General features: G+C 50.8%; 1 protein-coding gene across 1 annotated transcript in view; it reads left to right on the forward strand.

Moving 5' to 3' along the window:
* Positions 1-19,040, forward strand: part of ASTN1 (astrotactin 1) — a 177,457-nt gene that overhangs the window by 124,630 nt on the left and 33,787 nt on the right. The window contains exons 9-16 of the mRNA XM_067532409.1: positions 3,701-3,775; positions 6,404-6,541; positions 7,529-7,679; positions 9,755-9,921; positions 10,784-10,978; positions 11,921-12,048; positions 16,959-17,063; positions 17,312-17,500. Of these exons, the coding sequence (XP_067388510.1) occupies positions 3,701-3,775; positions 6,404-6,541; positions 7,529-7,679; positions 9,755-9,921; positions 10,784-10,978; positions 11,921-12,048; positions 16,959-17,063; positions 17,312-17,500 (1,148 nt within the window). The remainder of the gene's footprint in view (positions 1-3,700; positions 3,776-6,403; positions 6,542-7,528; positions 7,680-9,754; positions 9,922-10,783; positions 10,979-11,920; positions 12,049-16,958; positions 17,064-17,311; positions 17,501-19,040) is intronic.

The raw sequence follows: 19,040 nt of genomic DNA on the forward strand, positions 1-19,040 counted from the left end.
TGGAACTCAATAGTGCAAATTGTCACAAGCAACATGACAGCCATGCATTGCATATGCAAACAAGAGGGCCCGGACTCCTTTTTCCTCTGCATGGAGCCCATCAAGCTCTGATACTATCAGACTGGGATAGCCTTCACAGGGAGCCAGAAACAGTATGGCAGATTTCCTGAGCAGACAGTTTGTGACCAACCTTGAATAGTCTTTGCACAGATCTGTCGTAAGACTGATATCCTGCCATTGTGGACCCCCCAATAGAATTGTTTGCCCCCAAGGACAGCACCAAATATAAGCACTTTTGCTTTGGGAGAGGACAGAGCCCAGGATTGTTACTGGATTCCTTCCTTCTACAGTGGAGCAGAGGTCTGCTGTATGCCTTTCTGTTGATTCCAGGGGTGATCTTCAAGATCTGGAGGGACAAGGTCACAGTCATTCTTGTTGCCTTGCTGAGGCAGTTCTGTGTGACAAACCTTTTACAGACGTCACTTAGTCTCCACTCTCACTCCCAGCCACCTCGATCTGATCTCGCAGCACCACAGCCAGATGCTCCTTCGAGACCAACACAGCTCTTGCCTGGTTCGGCACCAGGGATAGGAACTGCTTTCTACGAGTCCAGGAAATCCTGGACTATAGCAGGCAAGTATCTATCAGGAGGATGCATCCGTCTAAATGGAAGAAGTTCTTGATATGGGCCACCCAGCAGGGTCTGAACCTGCTTCAAGCCTTGATACTGAAGAGCCCAAACAACTTATTGCACTTTAAAACAGGTTGGCCTTCTGTTCAGCTCTGATACAATCCACTGAGCTGTCCAAAGCTGGGAGTTTTCAGCTTAGAAGAGAGACTATTAAGGGGGTCTGTAAAATCATGAATGGTGTGGAGAAGGTGAATAGGGGAGTGTTATTTACTTCTTCACACATAATACAAGAACCAGGGGGCACCTGATGAAATTAAGAGGCAGCAGGTTAAAAACAAATATAAGGAAGTACTTCTTCACACAAGGCACAGTCAACTTGTGAAACCTGTTGCCAGGAGATGTTGTGAAGGCCAAAACTATAACTGGGTTCAAAAAAGAACTAGATAAGTTCATGGAGGATAGGCCCAACAATGGCTATTAGCCAAGACGGTCAGGGACACAACCCCATGCTCTAAGTGTCCCTAAACTCCAACTTCCAGAAGCTGGGGTTGGACAACGGGCTGGATCACTCGATATTACCCTGTTCTGTTCATTCCCTCTGAAGCATCCAGCACTGGCCATGGGATGCTCTTATGAGCCGAGTACCCCCATCTGACAACTCCGTAAGAGCATGTCGGTGCCGTGACCTCGCCTCACGTTCATTCTTAAGGTAAATGCAGAATTTCATCTGAACCAATTGATAAGCCAGCCTGTCTTCTTCCTGAAACCACAGCTGGTGCTGGGAGAAAAGAAACTCTACACACTAGATGTGTCCAGGACTTTGCTTTATTATATTGACAGGACCCAACTATTGAAGCTATCCCCTGCTCTGTCTGCAGCTATAGCCAGGTATTCTAAAGATCAGGCCGTCTCTTCACAAAGGCTATTGAAACGGACAACGCGATGCAGCTCGTGTTACCAGCTTGGTGATGTAGCTTTACTGCCGAAAACCAGGTCTCACTCCACCATCTAGTATCATCTTTCTCTTGCTTCAGGAATGTGCTAAGATCAGAAATCTGGAGGTTGGCAACATGGAGTAACCTGCTCACTTTTGTCAAGCAGTGTGCTTAGGAGTTAGCAGCTGTGTCAGAGGCCAAGGTTGGAAGACCAGTACTCCCTGCATGGTTCAACTCACACAGCTGGTACTCCTTATTCCCCCCCATCCAGGAGGGAGGCTGCTCGCCAGTCGTCTGCTGTGGGATCCATAGTGACACGTAGAGGAAGGAGAAAGAACTTTTCCTTATCCTACAGTAACTGTGGTTCTTCAAGTTGCGTTGTCAGCGTAGCCTGCATCCCTGCTTTCCGAGTCCTCACCTCCCATGGGCTTCAAATTGCAAGGGTACTGAGGGGGGTCTGGGTCACTCTGCCTTTAATGCCTGTACATGAGAGCACAAGGAGACACGGGACGTATGCTAGTCAACTAAATCCAATTTCACATGCATGAGGTACATGCTCACTTATAAAGGAAACTTGGCTAGCTACAATGTCACAAAGGACCACACGTGCTGTGTGTCTGTAACCATTCTTTAATGAACAGTCTGATTTTCATGTTGTTTCTGTGGCTTATCCAGAGGTTGATAGACCCAGCGTTGGAATCCTGCGGCCAGCCCCAGCCCTGGCTTTCTTGTGTAGTTGCATAGACAGTGTTCACAGGAAGCATTCACTCCTCCAGCCTCCTTAAAAACAGATGAAATACAACTCCATTTTCCCGAAAGTTTTCATAGACCTCTGCAGCCTCTGGGAAAACAAGTTGTGCAGTGCTATTGGGGGACGTGGCTCAACTTCCACTGGGCAAGAGATTTAAACCAGCTTCCTCCATCACTTATGTGCTCTCTCTCCTCTTGGGGGGGTAACCAGGTGTTCCACAAGAGGAGACATTACGAGGTGAATATGATGATGTAAGTTTCTCCAGGAGTTAGCTACATGGTGCTAAAGCTTATGTATGTACTCGATAAGTTCAAGAATAAGAGGGCACCTAAGGTAATTAAACAAAGTCAGTGGGGTTCCAAGCAGGTGCTTGGGTTTGCCTGCTCAGCGCTACTTGCAAAATCAGAAGAACAGGATCAACATGTCAGTGCTGGGGTGGGATACAGCCAAAGGAAACCCAGAATCCTGCAGGACCTGGTGTTGCTAGGGTGACCAGATAGCAAGTGTGAAAAACTGAGACTGGGGGGTGGGATAGGTGCCTATTTAAGAAAAAGACCCAAATATCAGGACTCTCCCCATAAAATTGGGACATATGGTCACCCTGTGTGTTGCTGATGCAGTAGGTGGGACCGTCCCCTGAGTTTTGGTGCCCAACCAATACCCCAGGATGGTGGTAGGGGGCAGGGTGACAGAGGACAGGGAATCGAGAACTCTCCAGACCCCTTTTGGAAGTTGGAGTGTTTGCTGTAATGTCCTGGCCCAGCTCCAGTTCAGGTCATTGCCTCCTGCCTTGCCGAATTCCCCCTTCAGATTCAATTAACTAAGCAATTCTTCTCCACTTCCTGTCAGGGCTGGTGATGGGGGCCCCCTGTGAAGCTAAATCATCATATCTGCAGACTCACTGGGGGTAACTCATGCGAGTGTTACAGTCATTTAATCTCTAGAAATGGAAATAAATCACACTAAAGCCGAGGTTTTCAAACTGTGGCGCACGACCCGTAGGGAATGCGGAGGAACGTGCGGGCGGGAGGAGGCGCGAGTGGTGATGCCAGGCAGCTCGGGTGTCTGCCCTGGGCCCAGCAAGTCCAACGCCGGCCGTCTCCTGCCCTGAATTGTTGCCTAGTGTCGCTGTGCTCTGTTGAGCAGCAGCTCTAGCTATGACTGCATTCCATTGACCAGTTAAGCAATGCCAGCGCGCGTACAGAGTATAATTCTGGTCTTTCACCAGATTTATGCTGACGTATCTCCAGGGGAGTCACTCCCGATATTCGCGCATGGATGTGAGATCAGACCCAGGCCCTGAATCTGCAGAGCGCTCCGGTGTGTACGGCGCTGTACAAATGTGGTATGTTATATGAATTTCATTTTCTTTTCTCCTTCCAGGCCTTGGCCATACACAATATTCCAGCGTGGATTTGACTTGGTGCTGGGAGAGCAGCCTTCTGATAAGATCTTTAGGTAAGGTGTGGCTGCCCCGCCAGCCTCCCCAGTTACCTTAGCCCTCTGCTGCCAACCAAACAGCCCCTCCTCGTATCCCATAGGCACAAACAGAGCAATGGGCCTCAAATGTTTGTCAATAAATACACTCCCCAGTTGCCATGGATCATGGGACCTCTCTCGTGGGTGTCAAACAGAGGGATCTGATTGGCCAAGTCTGGATAGAGCATTGGGCCCGCGGTAACTGGACGGGTGGGTCTCCTTCAGGCACTTCATACAAACCCTACTGCAGTGGAAGAAGCGAGTCATTGCAGGGCTGTCTGCATGTATCTGCTGGCTGTGAAGGCAGCTGGGCTTTGATCTTGCGTGCATGTGCTTATGGGGGTGTGTGTACATGCACGAAACTGCACGGCTGCTCGTGTGCTGTTCCCTGTCCCCATTTGTGGTCCTTTCTATGCCCCCACAGTGCAGTCTCCTGCTTCCCCACTGTGTGGTTGGACCTGTGTTTTCTCCTGTCCTCACAATCTCCCACCGTCCCATTTTCCCCATTCTTGGCCTGCTTTCCCATTTCTGTCCACAGGTGGTGTGGTGTGGAGTTCTCAGTGGGAACACGCCATTTCCACTGTGAACGCAGGGCATTTCCCAGTTACATCTTACTAAGGGCCAGACCTAGTTACTTGGTTTAGCCTTTACTCAGGCCAAGCTCTGACAGAAGTTGAGCAGAGACTGACTAATACCTCAGGCCAAATGCTGAAGTCCTCACTGAGTGAGGACTGGGTGAAGACCCCAGGTTTTGTCCTAATAGAGACAAGGCCCCTAGGTTCTCCATGGCCTCAGGAAGGCCTCATATCTCTTCCCTGGCCACCTCTCCCTCTCCAACCCCTTCTGAGGCATTAATGGGGTAGTGTGTCAGTGAGTGTTTCCGGAGAGGGAAGACCGGAGTGGGGAAGAGGCAGAGAAGGCAGGGGAGTCTCGTTTCCTGTGGAGGATGAGATGGAAAGCCAAGGCTCTGAGCACTTGGAAGTGGCGACATTTCTGATGGCTGAGACTTAGGTTCCATATCCAACTCCGCCACGTAATCACTCTGTGATCTTGGGCAAATCACTTAATCGCAGTGGCCTCAGTTTCTGAGTTTGCAAGAAGGGAATAATAACACAGAGCTTTGGAAAGCACCTGGAATTAAAAAATACTATAGATGTGATGTGATTATTAATCCTCTCTTAATTGTCTGTATTTCTTCTTTCCCACTCCTCCTCTTTTCCCCCAGTCTTTCATGTACATCTCTTCAAAGGGGGGAGAGGTTTATAAATTCTGAGCTGGTACGTACTGATGAGCGCGTCTGAAGGCTGGCGAGCTTGGAGCAGCCAGAGCAGTGATGAAGCAAAGCAATTATGTCATGTGTGTGCGCTCCAGCAGAATCAGAGGTGCCAGAGACTGCTGGGACCTCATTAATTGAGTAGTTCGCTCCCCAAGGACCCTCCATGGTGCCTCTGAACTCCGTAAATATTCATCGATCTGGGGCGCATTGCTTTCAGCAGCTCCATGTGCTGTTGCATTCCTGACTTGCCACTGGGAGCAGGCGTTGAGTGCAGCGGTTTGTTTCCACCGTGAGAATGGGGAAGGCATGGAACAAACATGCAGCACAAATTCCTGCTTGCAGACCGTATGCCTCTGGTGCTGCGTCATCGGCTTCCCCCACCCCAAGTCACCCTTTATGTCGTAGGGGCTGGGACAGGGCTACAGAGTTCTCTGTGCTCTGCCAGTGCAAGCAAGCCACTGGCTTCTATTCTCGGTGGGTCCTCGCAACTTTCCTGCATTCTGATTACCGGGGCATGCCCTTTCGAATGTAAGCAAGCTAGGATGGCTCTGCCTCATAAGCTTCCACCAAATCCAGCGCATCAGTGCCCGCCCGGGGTTGAGTTAACAGCGCTCTGATTTTTCCACTTCCTTGTGAAGACACATTTCCGTCACCAAAGAGAAAAACCACCACAGTTGCCACTAACTCCACTGAACCACGTGCAGGCAATGTCTGGAGAGAGCCTGTGAGCTGTGGATCTAGGTGATCTAGCCAGGGCACGTTCAAGTCATGCTCGTGGGGTGCACCGCTCGGGCTTCACTTGTCCTGTGAGTGAGCAGAGGATGTCAGTCTCCAGGCCTGTGAATGCAGCATCCTTAACACCAGCAATAGGAGAACGAAAGAAAGTGAAAAGACTCTTTTCTCCATAGCGGCTGGATCTGTAACTATCTCAGTGGCGCCTGATGAGGGCCCATGGCTGGCTGGATAAATACATTAAGGATTGTGAGGTGCTTGGCTAATACAGGCGTGGAGGCCCTGGATAGATACCCAGAACTATCAGAGCACCCCAGAGCCTCCGTCCCTCCTTCCCACGTGCCGGCTCAGTAGCTGTCTGCTTCAGTTGCATAACGACCTGCTTATGGGTGCGGAGGGGCTCTTCGGGGAGACTTACCCGCTGTTCTCTTCCAGGGGATAGGGTAGGCAGGAGGCCTGTCTGCTTGCTGTGTCGGGCAGCAGTGGCACTTGCACCTGGCTTCCTATGTGTGCCCCTCCCCTTGTCCCCTCGGGCGGCTCATACTCAGGTGGGAACTGTTCTCCTTCCCCAGTGAATGTTTCTAACCCCTGTCTGGCAGGTTCACCTACACACTGGGGGAAGGGATGTGGCTGCCTCTGAGTAAGAGCTTTGTGATCCCGCCAGCTGAACTGGCCATCAACCCCTCAGCCAAGTGCAAAACGGACATGACGGTGATGGAGGATGCGGTGGAGGTCAGGTGTGTGCGTCTGTGGGGCGGTCGTAGCGGGTAGGCTGGAGGCCCGGGGGCCCCAGTGTTGGGGGAAGGGGATCACACCCACAAGGCAGGGTCTGAAGTTGGAGGAACCATAGAGATAACAACCAAAGCTTGACTATTGTTACAGTCCTTCAGTGCTGTGTCACCGGATGTTTTCCTGGTGGATGTTCATTCCCATGTAGATGGGAAATCAGGATATAGAGCAGTGGTCCCTAAACTTTTTACCCCACACCCCGCCCTTACTCCTGTCTATGCCTCCCCCTGAGCTGGGGCTGGGAGTAGGGCCACGGTCTGGGCCGGAGGCTGGGGCTGGGAGGCGGGTCCAGAGTGGAGCTGGGTGGCACTCCCTCCCTACCTCTCCTCCCCCCCCTCCCCCCCTGTGCCCCCCGAACGTTCCTCTGTGCAACCCTAGGGGACGTGTCCCACACGGGGCCACTGATATAGAATCTTAACCCAATGCCCAGTGAAGTAACACAAGAGTTTCTCTTCTGACCCCAGTGGGCTTTGGATGAAGCTCCCACTGTGTACACTGGGCAACCCTTCAGGTGCACGTTTCCTGGGCAGAGTTTAGTACATCATTCGCCATGTGTCCTTCTGCGTGCCTTGATTATTAATGATTATTAAGTCATTCAGAATGTACCTGTTGGTCTCACTAGTGTCGGCTCGTAGAACTAAAGCAGTTATTACCACTGTGTGCACAGCATGCACTCTCCATGTGCCAGTGGAGCGTGAGGAGTCCAACTGCCTGCTGTGTGTGTTTTGCACTTGTGATCCGAGCGGTTTTGTACAAAAATATGGCCACACAACTGTGTATCCCCGTAGGTGCTAATGCGTGTGATTGGATGTGAGAGTGTGTCTCATGGTGTCTGCACTCGCTAGCACTTTAGATTGAAATGGAGTTAAATCTATTTATGCTCTGGGACCTGAATTTCTTATTGTGTCCCTCCTCCTCTCCTGTTCTCCTTGCAGGGAAGAACTGATGACTTCGTCTTCCTTTGATAGCCTGGAGGTTCTACTAGACTCCTTTGGACCGGTTCGGGACTGCTCCAGGGACAACGGAGGCTGCAGCAAGAATTTCCGCTGCATTTCGGACCGCAAGTTGGACTCCTCTGGTTGTGTGGTGCGTCCATTCTGGGTGTCAGAGCCCAAAGCTTGTCTGGTCTCCTGTGTGTGATAGGAAACGTGTGGGAGAGCGGTTAAGAGCTTCCCATAATGCCTTGGGGGGGATCAAGCAAACACATCACTTAACAAGGTGCTGCTTTTCAGAAGGTACCGAAAAAGCAGGCAAAGAGGCTGCATTACAGCTTTACTGTAGCTCTCCAAACAGCATCTATCTTACTCCTCAGTAGCTTCTCCTGGCTTCTTCCCACCCACAGTTCTCCAGCCCAAGACAATGAGGCAGGCTCCAGGGGGAGTCCTGAGTCATGAGTTCTGCTAACACAGCCAAATGAGCTAGGATAAAAGTTACCTAGGGAGCAGCCAGCCCTCTCTAGCTGCAGATGTTCACGCCCCTTGTTCCTCTGGAAGCAGTAGGAGAGATGCTGGCTGGCACTGTTGTAACAACTGCTGTGTAGTCCCTTGCCAGGTATTGACATTTTGGCGAAGAGGCAGGATGCGCTTACAGCCTCAGTGCTGGTGACCAGCGTGGCGTAGCGGCTGTTCAGGAGAGAAGTGCACTTTGCCCTGGGAAGAAACCCAGTGAGGTCACCTAGCGGCCACGCAGGCAAAGGCCCCCCTCTACCCCACGTTCTGGGGAGCCACTCGGGGAGCTGTAGAGAGCTCCATGGCACTGAATTTTTGGTGTGAGCGGTAGTCATTTCTATGGGACAAGAGGTGCTTGTAACCGCTGGGCTTTCAGGATGTGCAGTGTGAAATGGGAACAGGCGTCTTCCTAGTATTGCACCAGCTTCAGAATGAGTTGGTTCAAAGCCGTAGTGAATTAAAGCCAGTAAAATTCTTCCCCCTCTAACCCACTTCGGTTGGGCTTTGCCAGCCAGCAAGGAGTCAAATCAATCAGGAGCATGCAGTCCCCCTGCCTGCTGGAGAGCACATCTGATGGAACAGCTGGGCAGCCAGAGAGCAGGGGGGATGGGTGAGGGGATGGATCCCCCGTTGTGCAATTTGCCTGTTTGCCATCATCCTGAACATCTGGGTTCGCACAGCAAGCGGTGGCTTCATAAAACCGCCTAAAGTGCCATCCTGTCCCAGTGCTCTAACTGGTGCAGGGGTTGGGGGGGTGTGGGGGTAGGAGGGAAGTCTAGCAAGCCTGCAGCATGCCATTTGTTTTGCAAATTGCTGAATTAGTGTCAGCCTGTTGTGTGATCTTCAATCAGGGTCATCGGAAGGGAAAACCATGCTGAAGTGGCCCACCTGCTGCGAGCTTATCCCCCCGGGCTGTTGTGCTGTGCCAGCAGACTCTCGGCGAGGGGGAGGGCAGCAAAATGGGGGAATGCTGATGGGGAGGTCTCTAGCACTTTGTTCTTTGTTTCGAGGGGCTTCCGCGCTCGGGGAGAACTTTCAAGTGTGCTCTCCGTCACTGCGAAGCCCTTTCTCCTTCTGTGAATTGCCTTAGCCCAAGAGCTATAGCACGCTGACTGTCCGTCCATCCATGGGATGAGTCGGCCCACAGTTCTAGTTGAGCCCCATATCCAGCTCATTTTGCGCATCTCTCACGTGATAGTCAGCACCCCTCGCCACTCCCTTCAAACTGCCATTCTTCCCCCACATGGAGCCGCTCTCCCTGTGTCCTGTCCTGCAGCATCCCCAGCACTGGGCTGCTACACAGCTTTGCCAATGCAGATCAGTCGTGCTGTTCTACTCCTGGGCTCCTCTGCGACTCCATCTATGCACCTTAGCCCTGAGCCCTGGCCCCTACTGCTCTTCCAGGCCTGGACTTATGTCTACGCCGCTCTGCCAGTGCAGCTCAGTCCTGACCTGCCGCGCCCTCCCCTCTGGTCCAGTCCGAATGTGCAGTCTAACTGAGTCTTGATGAAAATTGGCACCGTGCGAGGCACAGATGGGAGATGCAAATGGGTGTGTTATTGTAAGGTCAATGCTGCCTTCTTGAAATACAGCCAGTGGAGGTGAGAACATCTGGTATAGGTTTCAGATGCTATTTCCTCGCTATGTGCTAACAGCTAGGCGAAAGCTTGTTTTGGTCCCTGTATCCAGAACCTGGTCATTCTCTTATGCCAGTGCCCAGAGGGACTCAGCCCTACGAAGGATGGCACTGGCTGCTATGACCGCCACGTTGGCGTGGACTGTTCAGATGGGTTCAATGGCGGCTGCGAGCAGCTGTGTCTCCAGCAGATGGTGCCTCTGCCAGAAGATCCCTCTCTGTACAACATCCTCATGTTCTGCGGGTGAGTGACCCAGCCCATTCCACTTTCATCTAGGAGACAGTTGGGTCGGGGTTTGGGGGAACCTTACATGTTCATGGTAGCCCCCAAGACAGGAAAGAAACATACTGCATGGTGTCTTGAGCTGGTTCTAGAGAAAGCTGTGGGCACCTAGCATTTCTAGTGTTGCCCAGATGTTAGCGGGCGGGGTTCATATTTTACACAGACAGCTGCATGACACGTGGAAGAGGTCCCAGGTTATGGAGGCGCATCAAAGCGCTGGTTCCTCCTTCCCAGACAGGCATGTACGTTAGCGAGAGAACCTCCCTGCCAGCCCCCAGGACTCTGTGTATTCCTTCCTTCAGGAGGGCAGACAGGTGCGCGTTTATGAGCTTAACACCACCAGCTGTGAAATCAAAGCATTGTTTCCTCTGGGGATTTTCTGCACTGTAACCGCTTCATAAGCAAATTAAATGGAACGGCTCTGTGTTTGCCAGGGAGGCAGATCTGCCCAGAGACGGTGCTTGGGAGGTAATGGAGCACAGACTGAGTATTGGGAATAATTTCCTGACAGACTGCGCTATCGGGTCATAGAATAACCTGTCAAGGGAAACAGTGGAAGTGCTATCACCTGAGCCATTTAAAACTGGACTGAACAATCTTCCATTCGTGCCTTGAAGATGATAGGGTAACTGTCTGTACTGGGAGCCTTCCACGGCTAATGCTTATAACTCAATGGCTTGTATGCTACCCTGGGGCTGTTCCAGTTGGCCATAGAGAGGGGCATTTCTGTCTTTGCGTTGAGGTTCCTCCCTGCCTCCACCACTGGACATATTGGCTCAGTCGCCTGTTGTAATGGCTCGCTCTGGGTCTTCCCCCATGGCAGGTGCATTGAGGATTACAAACTCGGAGTGGACGCCCGGTCATGCCAGCTGATCTCAGAGTCCTGTCCAAAGGGAGGCAACTGCGGGGAGAGCCGGGAGCTGCCTGTGAATCAGACTCTGTTCGGGGAAATATTCTATGGGTACAACAACCACTCCAGGGAGGTGGCAGCTGGACAGGTGCTGAAAGGGACCTTCAGGTGAAGACCATGTTCCCTGTTTTCATCAGGCAGGCGCCACCACTGTGCTTGTCTGAAAACTCTTCACGCCCCTGGGAAGCCCTGGTCTGTAACACAGTCCCAGGTCCTGAGTCTCTTGTTTCCATAGAGGCCAGGGCTTTTCCAAGAGGGGTTGAGGAAATGGGGGATACATGCCCTTCAAAGTTGTTAACTTATGGGCTTCTGGGGTGGCTTTATGTTTTCTCTTTGCTGTTTACAGTTGCTGCTTTAAATGCAGCCTGGTCGGTGTGGTTGAAAGTCCATCCTATCTACGTTGAAGTGAGTCGTTGGTCACAGTCCAGTTCTTAATTGCCAGGGCGCCCAGATCCTCAGAGGTATTTAGGCACCTTGCACCTAATAACTTAGAGGATCTGTGCCCACCGTCACAAGCCCCTCAGCCGCTGATTTGCAGGAAGCTAGACTTTAAATAGACACAGGAGCGTGAGCAGTTTGTTAAGCCGAGGTGCATTGCCGCTGCCGTGTGTGGTGGGAAGGTTGATCCAGTGATCATGCAGCGTTGTGCTATTTCGCATAGCGGAGATGCCTTTAATACAGCAGACAAAGGTGTAACAAGAACCAGTGGCTGGGCCCTGAAGTTAGACAAATCCAGGGCAGATAAGGGGCATGTTTTTAACTACTGGAACAGATTGGAAGGTGGTGGACTGTCTGTCACTTCAGGTCTTTAATCAAAATTCAGTGTCTTTGTAAAAGAGATGCTTTCACTCTGCCAGAAGCTAGGGGTTTGATCCAGGGATCATTGACCTGCAGCCTGTGCTATGCGGGAGATCAGGCTAGATGAGCACAGAGGTCCCTCCTGGCCTTAAAACCTATGCCTGTATCATTTGTCCTCATTCTTCAGGGCTGCCAATCCAGCCTCTTTAATTACAGACACACACGCAAGCGTTAACTCTCTGGAATTTGCAGGCAGAACAACTTTGCCCGGGGCTTGGAGCAGCAGCTTCCAGATGGCCTGGTGGTGGCCACTGTCCCGCTGGAGAATCAGTGCCAGGAGCAGATCTCTGAGCCCACGCCCGACCCAGGCTTCCTGACTGGTGAGTGATTCCAGCCAGACTTTTGCCCTCTCCTCCCAGGCTCAACTTGTGGAAGAGCGTTTTTAGTGCCTGCAAAACGGCAGAGAGAGGGAACCTTTCACGGTCTGGCTTCAGCAGAGAAAAGCCTCCCTGGCCAATCAAAAATCAGATGAGGCCCAAGCCTGGGAGACCTCAGATGCCCTGGCTGCCCCACTCACCTGTGGGCATTCTTGACCTATGCCTTTTCCCTCCCCTGCCTTCTGGGGGATCACCAAATGGTCACTGGTTGACTAGCAGGACATCCCAGCCAACCAGCCGCCTGGCATGGCAGTATAGCTCCATGAATGCTAGAAGGCACTCGTTGTTAGCCATTGTTCGTATTGTAGGATCGCCTAGTAGCCCAGTCACAATCGGGGCCCTCGACAAATATGTTATGAGACAGTCGCTGCCCCAAAGAGCTTACAGTGTAAATAGACACTGGGGAAGCTACGGCACAAAGAGGTAAAGTGACTTTCCTCAGGTCACACTGGGTAGAACCAGGACTAGAACCGGGTCTTTTGAGTTCCAGCCTACTTGGTTCTTTCCGACCTGTGCATCCACCCAGTAATAAATGCAGGTCAAACACTTCCCTCATTTACACCTCTGCCTCCCCCCTGACCTCAAACTGCATTTCACTTTTCACCCCTGCTGCCGCCAAGGTAGTTACACAGGTGTAATTACGGCCACAACATTGCACAAGCCGCTTTGTAATTGGAATGTAGTTAACAGTTCTGTTGATGCGGCGCAAGCTGGAAAATAATCCCATTCATTCTCCCAGAGCTGAGCTGGCTCTTCTCAGCTGCCCATGGTAAAACGCAGTAAAATCTTATGTTTTTCACTGAAGTCAGCAGGTCCCAGCATTGCTTGGGATACACATGTGGGGGCAAAGGTGCTGAGTAAGAAGGGGCCAGTTTTGCATAACCACTTTTCAGAGGAGACCCCCCACATTCAAGTCATCAGTAACAGCAAGCACTGAAGTAAGAGGAATTTAAAGGCCCAAAAATGTCTCCTTTTCCCCAGCTCCGCTTATTATCACTTGGGAAATGCAGCTTTACTCTCCTTGCACAGTCCTGCTGGTTAGCGCCTTGGGAGAACCCTTGACATGGACTAGTTTGTTACTTGCTTTGCCTGTTCACCACCCTGTCGGTGCTATTGTCTCATCTTTCATGAGCATTAAATGGAGCAAGGTTGCTAAACAAAGTGGGTGGGTAGGACACAGTGTGTCCTTTTTGTGTAGCATAATGCATTGACTGGTCCATCTGTCATCTGCTCAGCCGGCAGACGCTTTCTCGGTTCTGACCCACAGCACTGCCTGCTGTTCCGGAGCTGAACTGCACACACGGTCCTGCTATACCGCCTGGATCTTATCCAGAAACACCCTTTGTTTTTCCAGTTCTGGGCTCCCTACACAGCTCTGCTGCCTCACTTCAGTTCTGACCTTCCATACCCCACGTTAGCCCAGTTTGTGCTGTCCGATGAGTTGACCCTGCTAGTTATGCCGTGCTGTCATGTGTCTTTAATATATTTATTTGATTGGATGCAAACATCCATTAGGTACTAGCCGCAGGCCCGCCAAATGTATCACCATCAGCAGCACCTCACATCCAGATGTAATTGGGTGTTTGTTTCCCATCACCCCTGCCCCTGGTAATTAGCTCTTCTCTGTTTTTGGATGGTGCCCACACTCTGCAGGAAAATGCCTGAGTCCCATCAGGAGCATTCCTGGGCATTTGGAAGGATCTGGTAGCTTGAAATCCAGAGTTATGAATCTCACTTTAACTCTGGGAGGCAAGAGCTGTGGCTGGAGTTTCCCAGGGTGCCTCAGGAAGTTAGCTGCCTCATTTGAATAAGATTTGGGTGCCTACGTTTCCTTTGAAAAGCCCAGCCCAGACACAGATTGGAAAGAGCCAGTTGGATCATTTGGAAGGCAGTGCTTCTTTTAACTTGGTCGACCAAAGGTGAGAAAGGGGTGAGAGTAGATTCGAAGGCTGTGTTCGTGTTTCCACATTTGTTTCCTGGTGCCTGTTAAACGAGACCATTCAGCTGGCGGCAGGAATGGAATTGCTTCATTGGCTGGTGAGCATTCCCTGCTGCGACTAGAATAGAGCACAGTTTATGATTCGAAAATGGAGTCTCTTCACTGTAACGAAGAGTGTGAATCCCAGCAGCTGAGGCTGTACTTGGCAGAGCTGGAGATCTTCACAATTAAAACAAAGTTCCTTCTTGGTCCTCTCAGACAACCTGCTCACCCTGCACAGCTACCATAAGCAGCCCTTACTGGAGCATGTGCCTACCTACAGATGTTACTGTTGGTCCTAACGTTCTCCAGCTCCTTTTTTTCCTTTTAAGGCCAGCCACGGTAGTTGACTCTGTTGCCCCCCAGGAAATAATCATTGTTATGGCATAAATGGCCCATTCTTCCTTAACACCCGTGATCCTGTTATCCCCTGCTGTCTCCGCCCGGGGCCCTGATCATCCCACCGTCCCTTGCCTGTGCTCCAGGTTGAAATGATTTTCACAGCTGCTGCCCAGTTCACAGCACTGGAGATTTTGAAACTCAGCCCGGCATTTTAACTTGTTGAAACCTCTGCCTGAGTTTTGCCGTAGCCAGTCAAGACAAGAGTTAAAAAGCTCTGCTGGTTTCGCTTTCCTGTATTTTATAGCTTGCCATCTCAGTTGAGGAGTTAATACATAATTAACTGGACATTTTATAAACTCACCCCTCACATAAAGGGTTGCCATGTGCTTTCTCTGCCCACTACGCATCTCTTTGGGTGGATACGATTCAGGGGCTAATGTAGAGGAGAGACAGGTGGCTAATGTCCTAGGTGGTGTTTATCCTCTGTGTGGAGAAATTGCAGAGATGTGAGGCTTCATTTTCAGAGGTGCTGAGCATCCCCAACATCATTGCCTTCCCTAGGAGCTTCAGCACCTCTGCAAATCAAGAGCAGGCTTCACTGTGCTCCCAGTCAGTGCCTCACACCTCTTTTCCCTCACACCTGGGCCTGGCTGGACTAAGGGGTTCCACTGGCTTTCTTATCATCCGTGTCCATTCCTCCTGGCATGGAACGCGGCTGTGACCACGCCGCCAGAGGGATTAAAGGCAGCGCACACGAGCTTGCTGTGTTCAGAGGATGGCTCATTAAAAAATCTAATTAGTGGAGTAATGAAGATGCTGGGGCATGCCTCTTGGACTGGCCTTCCAGAAAAAACCCGCAAAAGGCCTTGTTATCATCGGAAGCAGAGCCCAAAGTGGCGTGAGGAAACAAACCCAAACAAATTCCTTTAAAGTTGTATTTTTAATTGCTGGAAAGTCACTGACCCTCAAACCATCTTTTAGCGTAATTAGACTCTTTCCCCGCCCAGTTATTTCCTCCGGTTCAGCCCGGCTCATTCTCTCACCCAAGGAGAGATTTAATTGGGCAGCTTGTTGAACAGAACTGCTGATCAATGCGCCCCATTACTGCGGCACTGTTCCTTTACAGCAGATCAGGCAATGGACGCTAGATGCTACCTAGGGCATTCGCTGAGAGCAGGGCTTGTGAAGCCCATTGAGTGAGTAGCACCTCAGAGGAAATGCTGATCATGATAATGACTTACAGTTACGAATCTTATGGGTGACTAGCACACAGGGAGGGTGTCTTATGGTTAAGATGTGGACTTGGGAGATCTAGATTCAGTTCCTGATGCTATCACTTAATTCAGTCTCTCCCTCAACTCCCACATCTGTAAAATAGAGATGGTAATCCTTTCCTTGTGAGCCCTTCAGGGCAGGGAATGCCTCTTATGACACATTTACATAGCACCTAAGTCAAGGAGGCTCTGTTCTGAGTTGGGGTCTCTAGGTCCTACTCTAATATAAATAATAAACAGCTATCTTTCATCTAGAAGGATTCCAAACCACTTTTCAAATTCTGGGCTCTGAACTCCCAGCTGCTGCCTTGCTTGTTATGCCATGCAAGAAAAATTAGAGATCGTTAGCCCGTATGAAAGCCTTCGGCAGAAAACCCACCCTGTTCCTTTGCTACAGCCAACTAAGAGGTCTGTACTGGAGGCTGAGACCGTGGCACATGTTCAATTGCTGGGACATGACAGCATCTAGGAGCTTTCAAAGAGCAGGTGTTGATCAGAGTACAGGGATGTGAGCTGCTCCGTTTTAAAATGCAAGAGACCGTAACGACAGCTGTACTGCATCAGACCTGGGATCCGTTCAGTCCAGTATCCTGCCTCTGACAGCAGCTAGCACTAGATGCTTCTGAGGAAGGTGCAATAAGCCTGATGGCATACAATTATGGAATAACCTGCTCATAAGGGAAATTTATTCCTAGCCCCTTTCAGGCGCGGCTTGTGCTAAGGGAAGCAGTGTAGCCTAGAGGATAAAGCAGTGGATTGGGACTCAGATGACCCGGGTTCTATTCCTGGCTCTTCTATTCTGCTTCTGCCTTGTGGGTGGCCTTAGGCAAGTCCCGTCCCCTCCCTGTAACTCAGCTTCCCCGCCTGTAAAATGGGGATAATCATACAGCCTCTGTTTGGAAAGCACTTTGAGATCTGCTAGATGAAAACCAGGGATTAGGATTACTAATGTAAATGTGAGGGTTTAAGGGCTGGGGTTTTCGGAAGGCCTCCGCATGGCTCTAGCTCTGTTTGTGTTGATGGCAGTGGTAAAAGCGGCACTAACTGTAGCGAAAGCGGCATTAGGCCCAGGCTGAGCTCTGCTGGAAATTCTAGCCTCACTCCCTACGATGCAGCGTCCCCGTTTCCCACCTGTGTGCACCGGGGCTGGTCTCACACATCATCCGTGAGCCCCTGCCCCTGTGGGGCAGGCTGCCCATTGGGCAGCTAGCAGCTCACTGCTCTCTAGCGCTGAGGGGTTTGTGTCCTGTCTCCCTCAGGGATGGTGAATTTCAGCGAGGTGTCAGGATACCCGTTGCTGCAGCACTGGAAGGTGCGTTCCATCATGTACCATGTCCGGCTCAGCCAGCTGGCTATCTCCCAGGGTAAGTGCCGCAGGGCTGCAGGCTTGGGGGGAGAGGGCAGAGGTAGAATAGCTTTCCTATTATTTGGGGTGAGTGAGGGTTTGATCCTACTCTCCTTAAAAACCAAAGGCTGGATTGTCACGCCCATTCCTCAGCCATGCAGGGCTGTAAGAGGGAATAAGGCCCTATTGGGAGCGGGGTTTGGTGGGAGCTTGGATTCCCCCCTCACATTCGCTAGTGCTTTCTATTTCTGTGTCCGTTCTCTGCAGCGTTCAGCAACGCCCTCCACTCTCTGGATGGAGCCACCTCCCGAGGTGATTTCGTGGCCCTGCTGGACCAGTTTGGCAACCACTACATCCAAGAAGCAGTCTATGGCTTTGAGGAATCCTGCTCTATCTGGTATCCCAACAAGCAGGTCCAGCGTCAGCTCTGGCTGGAGTACGAAGACATAAGCAAAGGTAGGAATCCTAGTCAATGATCAAAAACACGCATGCATGCACCCCTCCAGAGGGCATATGGGCAGATCCCAGCGGTACAGTGTCGAGGTAGGAAAGCCCTTTTCCAGGCCAGGTGTGCCTGACTGCATCAAATGAGTGTGTTCCCACCATTATACCAGCTATTCTCTCTCTCCTCCCTAGACTCCTGCAGCCAGTCATGTGCTGGCTTTGTGATATGGACAAACTGCCCAGGCTAAGATGCCGACTCATTTTATTTGTTGTTTAGACCCTGACCCAGCACCCATTGAAGTCAGTGGAAAGACTCCCGCTGGCTTCAGTAGGGATTAAATCAGGTCATTGCAGATGATAAAAAGCCACATGCCTGGAGAAATGAAAGGCTAATGCATTCCTCCCACCAAGCCTTACTGCCGGATTCTACTCTTAGCTGCTATATCTTTGTCCTTCCCTTTTGAGTGTCTTCCGCATCTGCATTCTTCCATCTGGGTCTTGAGTCTGGAGTTGCTTCCTATCTAGTGTTTTTCTTCCCCCCAAACCTGCACTTTCTTTTACTTCTATACCCTGTTGAAAACTGGTCACTGTGTAGGAATTGAGGAACCTCAAGAGTCGAGACCATGGAGGGATGCATGTGAATTTGACCAGTTCTGCCTGGGTGAAGCTAGTCAGCTTGAGCAGCTTGATCTGGAGACAGAAGCTGGGTTACATTTTGCAAGGCAGGCACTCTCAACCTGTGAAATGAAATGTGAATCTGTGCAAACAGGAAATTCCAGGCACAAACCACAGCAGCGGAAAGAGAACGGCACGTGCCACTGTACTGCGTGTAAGTACAGGGTCTCTTTGCACATGTGTATACATGTCACTTTGGGGCAAGGTTTCCACAGGGCACGTAAGCACCCATCTGCCAGTGAAAGTCAGTGGGAGTTGGGCACCTAACTCCCACTTGTGCCTTTATAAATCCCCTTTAGGAGAGTCTGTTTTTCCTTTGCTGTCATTAACTGTGTCCCTCAGACATTCTGTTTCACACCGTGAACTGTGTAATAGTGTGGGAGCAAAACCAGCTGTGATACTGTGCAAGGCCCCCTTCCTCCCCCCCCCCCCCCCCCCGAGCTGTGGTAGCTTTATTCCAGTTCTGCATGGCCTTTGTTCTTAGCAGTCACTCTTTATACAATACTGATCACTTGACTCTATGGATCAAACCTTACTTTCCCCAAAATACGCCCATGCTGATGTTTTCTACTGATTGCTGTGGCTGCTGATTGTTAAGGTCAAAATGCGAGTGACTTTTTTGATTTGTCATGATGTTTTCAAAGGCACAGTAAGAAGAAATTTTGTCCCATTCAGATGAATGTTACAGCTTCTGGGAGTGCCATTTACAGCCAGCAGGAATCTGCCTGACCTGCACTGTAGAGAACAGCAGTGCACTTCCAAGAAGTGAATGAGATAATTTGATAGGTTGTTTCCATCTCTGAGTTTGGAAATTCAAACTCTTGGCACTAAAATAACTAATGGGACTTTCTCTGTCCTGCCAGGATGGAAACTTTGC

Source organism: Emydura macquarii, unplaced genomic scaffold, assembly GCF_026122565.2.
Source record: "Emydura macquarii macquarii isolate MOO-44397 ecotype Brisbane River unplaced genomic scaffold, CSIRO-AGI_Emac_v2 contig_3287, whole genome shotgun sequence".
Classification (NCBI taxonomy): Eukaryota; Metazoa; Chordata; order Testudines; family Chelidae; genus Emydura; species Emydura macquarii.